Here is a 13267-nt window from a genome sequence, read left to right on the forward strand (position 1 = left end):
ATACAAACTAGCTGGGCCAAGGCCTGTCTCGGAGGGCGCTTCAGATGCAGCCCAGATTAAAAAAACAAAAACGAAAATCAATAAATATAGCAACAACAAAAAAACGAAAAAAAAAAAAAAAAAAAAAAAAAAAAGCCCCCTGGGACATCAATGGAAAGGAAACCTTGACGGTCCTGTCACAACTGTCCCATGTCACAACTGTGCAAGTAAATGTGTCAGACAAGAACATTCCAAGCTCTCAGGCTGTGATCCCTCCCCAGGGAGCCAGGAGCCCCAAGGTTGTCCATAAAACCATACTCAATTTTCACAGCAGGCTCTGACAAAAAGAGAATCTAGGCAGAATCTCTACGCAGAATCATGTTTAATAGAATGCCCTCTGAAAACCCATTTCAAAATAGAGAAGCTCTCCCAAACTGTAGAAGCCATAAAAATGCAAAATACTTCTTTAGGAAAAACTGAATCAAAATTACGCCTCAATTTTCAAAATAACACACAAGTTATTTCCACTGGTCAGGCACCAAGGTGACAGACAGCAACCACAGTCATCCTGCTCAGCCAAAGTCAGTTGTTCTCAATCTGCTCCAAGTCCAGGTCGCCGTGGTCCAGTGGGAAGATGCCCTCCTCTCCTGCACTGTCCCAGTCACTGGGGTCCCCACTGCTCCCACCCTCGCCTGGGCTGGCCTCTGGCTCCCCTGACGCCCAGACACTGGGACTGGCAGGGCCAGGCCTGGGAATCCTTGGGCTAGAGCTCGGTGTGATGATGCCCACGAGGCCCTGTGAGTTACATGGGGAGGACACAACAGTCTTCTCCTGGGTATCATCCTCCTCGTCTTCATAGTCCAGGGAGCAAAGGCTCTTGGAGTTTTTTAAAGTCTGCAATAGAAAACACACGGACTGAAGGCATTTCTGGTAGGTGATGTGCAAGACAACATTGTGCCTGCCTAGGAGGGTGTCTAGCTCACCCCAGTCACCAAACACCAGTCACTGCCCTAGAACTGTTTCCTGGACGCTGCTCATCTCATCCCTAGCCTCATCAGAAACCAGGGCCACAAAACAACAGAAAAAAGAAAACCACCCTAAATGTGTCTGGAATAAGGACAGACAAAGTAGCTCAGGGTGGATTTAAGCCACTATGGTGTGGCCTTGAACTTATGATTTCTCCTTCTACCTTCTGAATGCTGGAGTTTCAGAGATTTGCTACCACTCTTGGCAAAAATCTACATTCTGACTAGAAACAGGCCCATCACAAATGAACGTAAACACATAAGCCCAAGGGAGAACAGAGCTTCCTTAGAGCTGTGTTTTTGCAGGAATTAGTTGTCTCAATAAGACAAACTGCAGGATGTTAGAAAGTGACTCTCTGCTAGGCATGCGGCACTTGGCTATGCACATGGCTGGCATCTAGTGCTCAGGAGAGTTGCAGGGCAGCGGGATCTCAAACTGACATATTCTGTTGTATCCAGTTACCACTGCAAACTTCCTCAACATGATAAAGCCAGGGGAATCCTAGAACAACACCATCCTACAGCTATCCTGACACTGCTGTTGCAGGCACCCCAGAGCTTTCCTCTCCATGTGCTGAGGAAGACACCTAAACCTGTGTTCACAAGTTCTACCTCCTGCCAGCAAAGCTGCTCCACAGCCCAAGGTAGAGCCAGAGTCTGAGCCATGTGAAGTAAGCCAGCCTAGAGCCTAGCCATGTGTGTGTCTGTGTCACGACAAGACCCTAGGATGGCCAAGACACATCAACAGGCATCTGGACACATCCAAGAGGGCCTTCCTCAGGTGTCAGGGAGGGGCAGGATCACCCTGTCCCACATTACAGACGCCTGAGGGATACGTGGAGCATCTATGCCTTGGCAGATGACAAAGTCACCCTACAGTGTCTGACCCCAGCTCTGTCCAAGAAGAGAAGTCTACTCTCAGGAAAGAATTAATTTCAAAAATGAATAAGGTTTTAAAAACAGTGAGGAAAAAGGGAAGTGAGAACACCTGTACCCCAAATGTAGAGCCCAAGCTCCAGAAGACTCCACTCTCCAGGCAGAGACTGACAGTCTTCCCAGGGACTCAGATGCTAAAGAACTAGCCAGAAACACAGGAGGCCCAACACTAGTCTACAACCATAAAACTCAAAGATGGGGTGTGCTCAGACTCTTGTGTCAAACAGGAGCAATGGCAGGTACTGCCAAACACTAGAGAAAACATGTCACCTGACAGCATGCCAGAACAAGCATGGGAGGAAGCGAGCTGTAAGGACAGGAGCCCCCACCCGCAATGTTCATCCTCTCCCAATAAGGTGCAGAGTGTCCGCAGAGGTGAGACACCCTAGCCTTCCAGAAGAATCACTGGAGCAGCAGACTGACACCAAGTTGACAGCAATGGGCATGAAGGGCTCAGGGAGGGCTCATGGCCCCAGCACCACTGAAGAAAACAGAGTGAGTGAAGTGTACTGGTAACAAAGACAGGACAGAACAGAGCCAACAAACTGGACATTCAAAAGAGTCATCCCAGAAGTCGATGCTCAGCCACCAGGCAAGTGCTACTCCAACAGAAACACAAGGTTGGTCAAGGTCTCAGGAAGATGGAAGAGTGGCCTGAAGGGGATGTAAGGGCAGTTAGTACTCCACACTAGGTACACAGTAAAGCTGACCACCCTGGACACAGTGATCCATAACACCCCACTACAGACTGGGGAAAAGGCAAGCCTGGTACCCTACCCACAGCCACACCCCACAGAACACCAGGCAGCCACTGGCTACTACAGGGAAGATGATGGAACAGGACTTTCCTGGGTGGGACAGCTGTTGCAGAACAAGGAAACAGCATCTGGTAGCCACACACCGGTCAGATGTAGCCACAAGAGCCCAGCATCAATGAGCAAAAAAGGACAGAGGTGGGTCCTTGAGCGTAGTGAATATGCTGGGTCTGTCCTGCAATGAGCTGCGGATTCATAAATCCAACACACTGGTGCTGTGGCATCGTGCAGAAACCTAACTCCACAAAATGTGATCTCCCCACCTCCACCTTGGTTTTTTTGAGACAGGGTATATCCCTATATAACCTACTCTGGTAGCCTGGAACTCACTATATAGACCAAGCTGGAATGAATTTAGAGATTCACCTGCCTCTGCCTCCCGAGTGCTGGGATTAAAGGTGTGCGCCACCACACAGTTTAAACCATCTTAACTGTGAACCAAAAAACGAACAAAAACCCTAGTAGACAATCCTAAAGTTAACACCAGCAGGCAAGGATGAGGAGGTGTGGGAACCATTGGCTCACAGGGACCGAGAGGGAGCAGAGGATGGGGCAAGGAGAAATGTGGGGCCAGTTTATGATGAGGCAGCTTCACACAGACAGGTGAGACAAGCACCCAGGGGTGGCAGGTCTGAAGACACAGCCTGCCAGCTGGATCCTTCGCCTGTGAGTCAGCATGAACTCCTACCTGTGAGGGAGAGGAAGCCCTGCTCTCACTGTTTACACTGAGGGCCTCTAACACAAACAGTGCTATAGACAAGGGGCAGGGATGACTGACGGTGCCCCTATGGTACTTCACAGCTGTCAAAGACACCTAGACTGTATGACCCAAGCTAGGGCAGGGTTTGGCTCTGTGAGGTCCTAGTGCCACTCTGTTCATTAAAAAGGCAACTGAAGAAAGCACTGTAAAGTGTTACTCAATCATTGGGGAGGGAGGCACAAACGTTCATTACTTTGCTTTTTAGTAGTCTCAGATGTTATTTTCATTTGAAAGATTCTGATGGTAAGATTAAGAAGATGGTAGCTTCAACAGTACAAAACCACAGGCCTGTGCCTCTGTGCTGGCTGCACTGTCAAAAGTCTGACACTGAGAATGTGTCAGTGTCAGAAACGGCCTGTGCCTGTCAGGCAGAAAGCAGACTTTCAGCCCCAATGAGCAGGATACTGACTCCACCCCAACACGAAAAAAGTGTGAGAGGTACTCAAGAAAGAAAGCTCGGGGGGCTGGGAAGATGCTCCGTCGGGAAAGCACTGGCCACACAGGCATGAGGGCCCGAGTTTGACATCCAGCACCTATGTTAAAAAAACAAATATGTCGATACATGCTTGTAATCCCAGCACTGGGGACACAGAGGGTCCCTGGGCCTCTGATCACTTGGCTTAGCCAAACTGGTGAGCCCAGGTCCCAGGCAGAAACTGAGAAACCTTGTTCCATTAAAACAAACGAGGAGGTTACTAAATTAGCATAATCCCTAATAGCATCATAAAATGTTGTCCTTATACCCTCAGATAAGTGTAGTCCTCACCCCTCATCCAAGGAACTTCTCTACAACAGATAAGAGAATCAGAACCAATCAAAAACAGAGAGTTGTGGAGCCCAGCCTAATGGACACATTTACAGAACAGGTCCTTCACGTAAGGCTCAGGGAACACAGTGGACGATAGAGCAGAAAGACTGTAAGCGACAAAGAATCAGGAAGTTTGCTGTGAGACTGTTTCCTACTAGTGTCAGAAGGCATAAAGTCTCACCATATGACTGCCGAGACATGAGCTAAACAAGGACAACATGCTAGACCAGGCAAAGACCACAAGGCTTCAAGCCTACACAAAGAACAACAGGAATATGTGTGCATATACGTATATCCACATAACAAAAATTAATGAAAAAAAGAGGTCATGAATTTAAACAAGAGCAAGGAGGGTTTGGAGGAAGAAAAGGGAATGGGGAAATGATGTAATTATAAACTCAAAAATGAAAGAATAAATTAAAAATTAGTGTGGAAGACTGGTGTGGTGGCAGACAAAGGCCTTTAATCCCAGCACTCTGGAGGCAGAGGTGGCAGATCTCTGTGAGTTCGAGACCAACCTGGTCTACCCAGAGTTCCAAGACAGCCAGGGATACATGAAGAAATCCTGTCTCAAACAAAAACAAAAACAAAAAATGATGTAGAGGATATGACCAAGGTTGACCTCTGGATTCCACATGCACAACTCACATGAACAACTCACACGAACACCCACACATAAATACAAACAGAAATAAAAATAAAAGCATATACACAAATACACAAAAAACCATAATGCTATTCTCCCTGAGCCTCCTATACCACTTCCCCTGTCCCTACAACACCATCTGTCTGCATAATCCCAGGTGTCTGAGACAGTGCCTGCTCTGTACACAGCGCTTACCACAGCCACCGCAAGGCGGGCCTTTAAGCAGGTCAGTGTGGTGCATGTGGACGACATGACACTCAGAAACTAGGTCCCTCAAGACCCTACGGTGTCTCCTTGCCAGCTCTACAGATCACCCACTCTGGGAAGATAAAGAACATTAATGTGTCCACAAAGGCCAATGATCAGGAGCCACAGGAGGGAGCTGGGAAGTAGGTGCTGCAGCCAAGTATGACCAGAACCTTCCTGCTGAGCTTCCTGTCCCATGACCTGAGGGACAGAGAGGCAGCACAGCTCAGATGCTTCCCGACCACCTGGGCTCCCGTTAGCCAGCAACAGCTAACGATACAGCAATCCTGACCTTTGAGTTTAAGTTACAATGTGATGTGGGGACTAAGTGGAGGCTGACAAGAATAGTGTCCATGGCAGGAACAGAGGACATCTGAGTCCTGAGGCGGACAAGCAGGGAAGGGAGGGAGAAGGAACAGACCAGAGAACATCCAAGTAACAGCCACAGCTCAGGAGGAGGACTGAGCCATGGAGCAGAGATGAACTGGGGCCCCTCAGGCCCCCTACCTCCATAATGAGCCCATCTACAATGTCCTAGTCCCAGCATCACCCTGGCCTGATTTACTTTCCTCCACCTCCTAAGGAGCCCAGAGTGTTCACAGCATCTCCAGGTCAGGACCACCCTTGGTCATCAGCCCATCTTTGTTATGAGCCATCCCTGTTCCCAAAAGCACCAAGTCAAGGACTTCTCTGCTAGCAGCCTCATCCTATGCTGCTGTCCCCCTTCTGCCACCACGGGGTGATGGCACAAAGCACACCCATAGCACTGGCTAGCAGGGAAAGCCTGGGTATCCAGAACTTGTTACCAACTTCTCAACAGTCAACATCACATTCAAAGCACCACCACTTGCTTTCTGTCAGCCCTCCTCAGTCAGACCAGAAAGAACGGGCTTTCACCCCTCACAGCCACCCGCAAGAAGCCTCTGGAAAACCTGTCAGACAGAGTCAACAGTCACATCAGCAGGCTGCACAATAGCCATCTGCAGCATCTGTAGAGCCAGGCTACCTCCCACAAGACTGGGACTGCCAGACGGGCTTCTCCCAAACCTGGTGGCAGTGGCTGACCTATCTGCACCATCCCCAATATGGGCTCAACAGACACACTAAAGCAGCTCTGCTCAGGACAGCCCTGGCACCACCCACAACTCAGAGTCTGACATGCATCCACAATAATGCCTACAGGAGACAAGACAGGCCAAAAGCCGTGGGAAAGAGATGGACAATGGGGAGTCTGGAAACTGCCAATGCCAGTCACCCAGAGAAGAGACAACACTGTCTCCCCCAATACCCGCAGATCTGGTTCCTGCAGGGTGGCATGCCTCAACCCCAACATTCAGGAGGCAGATGCAGGCAAATCTCTGACTTCAATGCTAAAGCTGGTCTGGTCTATATGAATTCCAAATCAGCCAAGACTCCATAGTGAGGCCCTGGCAGGGAAAAAAAAAAGCACAAGGGTCTATTACTTCCGCTCCTTCTCCCTAACAACCCGGAGGGAAGCAGAGCCGCTGGGCCCTACTCCAGCTCTCAGAGAGGGGCCGAGGAACCCTGCCCAGGCTCCAGATGCAGCCAAGAGGACATGCCCTCCCGGCCACAGTGAGATCGGCCTCATTGTTCTCTCCCCCACTGCCAGCAGTCAGCACCTCTCCGGGATCCACATGAGAGCAGGCAGTGGTATTGCCAGACACAGTGGTCTACTACACCAGCTAAAACGTTCCCTCAAAATCTCCAGGATGTGCCAGGAGAGCTCACAGAGCCAGGTACCTGCTGGTCTCTGAATGAGGCACAGCTCAAGCAACAGCTCTGGTTCCTGTAGCCATCACAAGCCAAAAGACTGCATTTTCAGTGGTGCCAAACTTGGTGTCAGCCTCCAGGGATAGCTTCCCCTTTTAACTGTCACCCCAAACTGTAGTTAGGGCTCCCAAGAGATGAGGCTGAATCAAATGAAGTCCCTCCTTGTCCTCTCAGAGCTCAAGGTCCAGGACACACATGTGGGGGCTCTGCCTGCAGGGTATGGCTGAGGTTTTTGAGGTCAGCTGAGGCCATCCTCACTAACCCAAGCTACGCCATGTTCCCTGACAAGCTGGCCTTCCACAGCACCTAGGCTCAGAAGAAACTAGTCAAGTAAGATTACAGGAGAGCTGTCCATAGACAGAGTGCTCACTCCAAGACCAGTATAAGGCAAAACACAGGCTTCCTAAGCACCCAAGAACAAAGATGTGGCCTCACCCGTGTCATTTTCAGAAAGTCCAAGGATGGGCGTGTCCACCTGGCATCCTCCTCCCGTCTTCGCTTGCGCCGGACCCTCCTCCCATCCAATACACAAGGCTGTGAGCGGCACCGGAGCAGGCCATGGTGCCGGCCTAGCTCAGGTGTGGAAGTGGGGGTGCTGCTGGCTGAAGGCAGGCAAGCGCCTGTATCTACAAGGTGCTCTTGTGAGAGGGACAGTCGGCGCCTGGAAGAAAATGGGCAGGGTCCTGTAGAAAGCCAGGGTGGGCCTGAGCTTGTACTGCCCTCACTGCCATCCACAAAGCCACTGCTGGCTGAAGCTGGCCGGGGCGTCAGGGGTGAGGTAGGGCCAGAGGGTGACACAGGCCTCCTGGGTAGGCCGGGGACTAGAGTGCCCTGCAGAGTAGGGTTGCCCACGCCGCTGCAGCACTGAAGTGTGGCACTCCCACCACTGTTGCACCTCCTCTTGGAGATGGGAGTCCACACCTTGGAGCTACCAGGACGCCACGGGGAGCGGCATCGAGCCAGCTCCTCTGGTTCTGACAGGGACCGGCAGTGTCGCTTGGTTGGTGGTGCTGCAGGTGGCCCTGTGCTATCTTGGAGGTCCAGGAAGTGGCCCACATCCATGGGCCCTGGGGATTCCAGCTGCCACTTGAGACCTTCGGTGTGAGACACACCATGTGGGCCCACTGAGAAGGGGCCTGAGGCTGCCTGGCTTCCAGTGGGCCATCCTCCACGTAAGGCCTTCCAGGGACTTTTATTCACTAGGGAAACACAAAGGTGTGAGAAGAAACGGTGAGCAATAGGTACACCCGCTGCCTCCCTTCCCAGGCTCACGGACACATGGACAAAAACGCCACTGCTCACATGGGCCACGGCATCTGAATGGCCAGGCTTCATCCAGTCCTTTTCGTTATGTTTTTGGTTTTCTGAAACAGGGTCTCTCCATGTAGTCCTGGCTGTCCTGGAACTCACTATGTAGACCAGGCTAACCTTAAGTTATAGATCCACCTGCCTCTGCCCCCTGAGTTCTGGAATTAAAGACATATACCACCAAACCTGGCTTCATCTGGTCGCAAGGAGTGGCCTCCCTACCTATTTCCTGGAAATAATCTGACTGATAGCACTCCCATTTCATTAATGCAATGTGTCATCATAATGCTTTATTTACCACTATCTCTGACCCATCTCTAAAGACAGACCTTTGCCAGCTAAGAACCAAACAAAGCCACTTCCTGAAAATGGCCTCCTTTCTTAATGACCCAGTGGACGGACAGCCAGCCTTAAGTCTCCCTACAGACAGAGGACTCAGCTGAGCCTGGGTGCAGTGGCTCACCCCTGTGATCTCAGTACTTGTGAGGCAACTGCAGGACTGATGAGCATTTGTGCTTTGTGTCTGGGATACACAGTGAGTTCCTGTCTCAGACTTGGCCTGGACATCTGCCTGCTGGACAGTGGACTGGGACAGAGACCTCCCTGATATCTTCAACCCTCTACTTCTTCAGCCCTAAAGCAGGGTGTTGGCAATGTGCCTTGGTGGCTGGTCATCCTGTAAAACCATGTGCCCAAGACATCACAGGTAAAAGCAGCATAAGGAATACTTCCTCTGCTTCTTCCATCACATCCCTTGAGGAGGATTAGGAGTCCTTAAGACATCTGAGCCTAGGGCTAGTGAGATGGCTCAGTGGGTAAGAGCACCCGACTGCTCTTCCGAAGGTCCAGAGTTCAAATCCCAGCAACCACATGGTGGCTCACAACCATCCGTAACGAGATCTGGCGCCCTCTTCTGGAGTGTCTGAAGACAGCTACAGTGTACTTACATATAATAAATAAATAAATCTTTAAAAAAAAAAAAAAGACATCTGAGCCTAGACTACAGCTCACAAGACTCAATACCCTAGGAGCTAACACAAATCTACTTCCCCCAGGGCATAGCCCACATGAGAGCTCTCCACACACCTGTCCAGCCTAGTCCAGCTCCCCTCTGGTCAGCTTGACCACTCAGTACAACTTGGCACCCAAACCCTCTCAGAGCTGTCATGGCCCTACTCTTCTTAGTTCCTCTTGTTGGCTGTAAGAGCAGGCACCCACTCTAGCCCTCCCTAACAGAAGTGCAAAGTCAAGTATATAGGTGTCTTCAAATGGAGTCAGCCCAGCTGTAAGGTTCAAATATCCAATGACTGACCAGAGGATGCTCTGACACTCTTAATGGGAGGTCATCCAACAGGTCACTCAGCTTCTCCCTGCTCCTTCCAACCACTGATAGGCTACGAGACACTAGAGTACAGGCCACAGAGACCAATAGCACACAGCCAAGGTCACCTCTGGGGAAAGATACATCAAGGGCCTTGGGGTGACCTGAGACAGAAAGAAAGTAAGACAAGAGACTGAGGGAAGAAGGGAAGACAGGAGTGCATAAGAAGCCCTCAGAAACTCTGAGCAGGGACTGAGGTACTTAATGTGGTCTCATATGCAAGATGGACTGGAGGAGTCAAGTGGAGTGAAGGCATAGGCCAGGTGAAGTGGGGAACCAGATGGAGACTTCACCTCTTACTTCTGGCTGCTTGTGAAAAGGTTGACAATACTTTAGAAACCTGGTAGTCAGCAAGGTGAACCTGACAGGGTTCTACCATGTAAGGTGTTCCAACTGCCAAGGCAGCACAGAGTAATTCCAACCCAGGGTCTTTGCTTGGATTTATCCCCACACTTAGGGGCCACTATCCTCTCTAATTGGTAAAGAGCAATGTGTCAGGAAGTGAGTGTGAGCAGGCCCAGGAGTACTCACTCAGCCGGTGTGTACAACAGCAGAATGGCAGCCAGAACCACATACCACCTGACCATCCTTTCTCTGAGAGTTGAAGGAAGGCACACGTAGACCCATGTCTCACATAAATGGTAAAACAGTCCTCAGCCTCCCACACCACCACCGGCAGCAAGAGCAGAGGCTCTGCTGAGCCCTGATCCTGGCGCATCCTGCTGAGAGATCAGTTCTGACTCCTGGCCTGTGAGCAGGGAGGGTGGTGGCTCATGATCTTCCTGTCCCACATGTAGGTCACATAGAGGTCTCCCTGAAGCTTCTCTGACTCTAACTCAGTCCAGCTCCAAGACCCGCTCCTGGCCAAAGGCCCAGTGCCACCTTGCTCCATCTTCAGCTACTTCGGCCTTAGACTACCCTCCCTGGGCTTCTGAGACACTTACCGCCGATCTCCAAAGGGAACAAATGGCCACTTTTGTTCAGTTTCTCAGCAGAATACTAAAAGCGACAAGAGAGAGGTCTCAGTACTCATGTGAAAACTCAAGCGTTTACCACAGTAATGCTATCCCTCCCTAACACTTCCATTGGGGTTTAAAATTAAAAGCACTGAGCTCTAGAAAATAAATTTTCTTAAAAAGAATTAACATTAAAAAAACATTTATTTTGTGTGGGGAGGTATAGAGGAGTGGGTTGTGTAAATGTTACAGTGAACATGTTAAAACGAGAAACAACTTATGGGAATCAGTTATTTCCTTCCACCAAGTGATCAAACTCAGGTTACAAGGCTTGGCAACAAATGCCTTCACCCACTGAGCCTTGTTACTGGCCCAGGACAAGTCTTTGTAACACCTAACAAACTCTAGCAGAACAAATGGGCATCGTCCTGAGCCACTGCAGGCTTTTTCGGATTACTCTTGAAGCTCTGGCCTTTTCCTGTGGATGACCTGTGCTAATTAATGGTCTTTCAAACCTCACCACACAGTCACTTCTCAGAAAGACCTGAGGGCTGGAGAAATAGGTCAGCAGTTACGAGCATCGGCTCATCTTTTAGAGGATCCCAATTCAATTCCCAGCACCAACACAGAAGCTCACAGCCATCCAGGGAATCTGATGCCCTCTTCTGGCCTCCCTGAGCACCAGGTACATGATTCACATACATTCAGGCAAAATACTCATACATGGAAAATAAAAATAAATACAACTTAGAAAAATAGGCTAAGCCAAGACCCAAGAGCTCGTGACAGTCCATATGTAAGATCCAAGCCCTAGCCTAATGGTCACAGTACTGAGAAGGGTCCAGACAGCAGGGTGACCCGCCTCCAGGAAGGTAGATAAGCTACTAGCAGCCTCAGAGATTACCAGGAAATGCTATAGCAACTGCACCTGAAGTTTTGGGGAACTTTTGTTACTTCACATAGAGAAAGCCAGGTGTTTGGTACACATTTATAATCCCAACATTCAAGGTGGCCAAGGCAAGAGGAATACTCCAGTTCCAGACCATCTTGAGCTACTTAGCAAGACTGTTCAACCAACCAACCAGCCAACCAATCAATAAACAAGACAAGTATAGTGGCACATGCCTGTAACCCATCACTTGGGACTCCACAGAGATGGGAACAGAAGGACCAGGAGTTTGGCTACTAGCAAGTTTAAAGCCAAGTGGACTAGGTAAAACTCCATTGTAAATAAATAAATAAATAAATAAGAAAGAGAGAGTGAATTAAAAGTTGGGGTTGAGACTCAGGAAAGGGCACCCCTTCATCAGCAGTGGGTTATGGTCCTGTTAATACAGCTGAATGAATGGGGGGTGAACACATGACCAGCCTGGGCTCTGTGGGCACTGGACCACCTCAGGCTCAAAGGGAAAGAAAAAACTGCTTTAGAGATACTGCACATGGTTGGAAGCTCTTACACCACCGTGCATAATTAGTGAGCTACCCACACCTTTCGACGAAGCCCTGCAAATGCCCCAACTTTGGGCCAGAATATTGGTCTCACCTTCCATCTGGCCGGTAGCCACTCCAGCCAGCAGTCCACCTGCTGAGGTTCAACCACTTCCCGAGAGCAAGTAAGTACCTGCACTGTCTTATAGCCCTCCTGCCCCTGGCCTGCATCCCTAGTGTGCTTATATAAGAATACACCCACCATGAGAACACAACACACCCCAGGAAGGACAGGCTTTTCTTAGTCAACAGAAACAGCTCCTAGAAACCTTGAGGAGCTGTGGACCTATATCTAACAAGATGTACTCAGCGCACATTCAAGGACTGGCACAGCATAGATAGACAGACACCTGAAAGCAGGTACCTACAGGGCTTTGGCTGGGTGAGAGATGAGATGCGCAGGTGACCAGCTCAAGGACACAGGCACAGACACTCAGGACAGTGGGTGTAACACAAGAGAACAGTGTGCTGAGTGCATTCCTTTGCAAGGATCAGCCTCTATATTATACCACATCCTAGGGCCTTGAGACATGGCAGCTGCTGAGCCTCCTTAGGAGATAAGACAGTGGATGTGCTGAGATAGCAGAGTCTTACTGATGGACAGACTGGGGACACACAGGGCACCACTCAGCTGTGCTACATCCATCTGGACAGCAGCGTGATGCTCCGTGCTGCTTTTCCCAGCTCAGCCGCATCACATGGTCCGCTCTCTTATGCTGACAATAAGAGCTGGAAACAAGGACAGCACTACCTGTCAGTTGTTCCTTCCTTGCTGCCCCAAACCCCTCACTCACTCCTTCCATCTTCAACGTACACTCCAAATCATACAGCAGATGCTCTCTGTGTCTCTGGCAGCATCGATATAGGAGGCCACTGCATTCACCAATCCTCCACCTATGGTCATAAACCATCTGTGCCTCTCATCCCTTGAGGTAGCAGTGAATCAGGCATAACTACTCATTTTTCCAGTCTTTCTGTAACACCTGGCCTATTCACTATCCTTCAAGTACACAAAAGCAAACTAGGGCCGGACGTGGTGGCGCACGCCTTTAATCCCAGCACTCGGGAGGCAGAGGCAGGCGGATTTCTGAGTTCGAGTCCAGCCTGGTCTACAAAGTGAGCTCCAGG

General features: G+C 50.0%; 1 protein-coding gene across 5 annotated transcripts in view; it reads right to left on the reverse strand.

Moving 5' to 3' along the window:
* Positions 1-344: 344 nt before the first annotated feature.
* Positions 345-13267, reverse strand: part of Fam53a (family with sequence similarity 53 member A) — a 29800-nt gene continuing 16877 nt past the window's right edge. For all 5 annotated transcript variants that reach the window (XM_029477735.1, XM_021162538.2, XM_029477734.1 and 2 more), the window contains 3 exons: positions 10640-10694; positions 7442-8205; positions 345-873 (listed from right to left, as the gene is read on the reverse strand). In XM_029477735.1, coding sequence (XP_029333595.1) covers positions 562-873; positions 7442-8205; positions 10640-10694 — 1131 coding nt within the window. In that variant the 3' untranslated portion in view covers positions 345-561. The remainder of the gene's footprint in view (positions 874-7441; positions 8206-10639; positions 10695-13267) is intronic.

The sequence above is a fragment of the Mus caroli genome, chromosome 5 (assembly GCF_900094665.2).
Source record: "Mus caroli chromosome 5, CAROLI_EIJ_v1.1, whole genome shotgun sequence".
In the NCBI taxonomy this organism is placed as follows: Eukaryota; Metazoa; Chordata; class Mammalia; order Rodentia; family Muridae; genus Mus; species Mus caroli.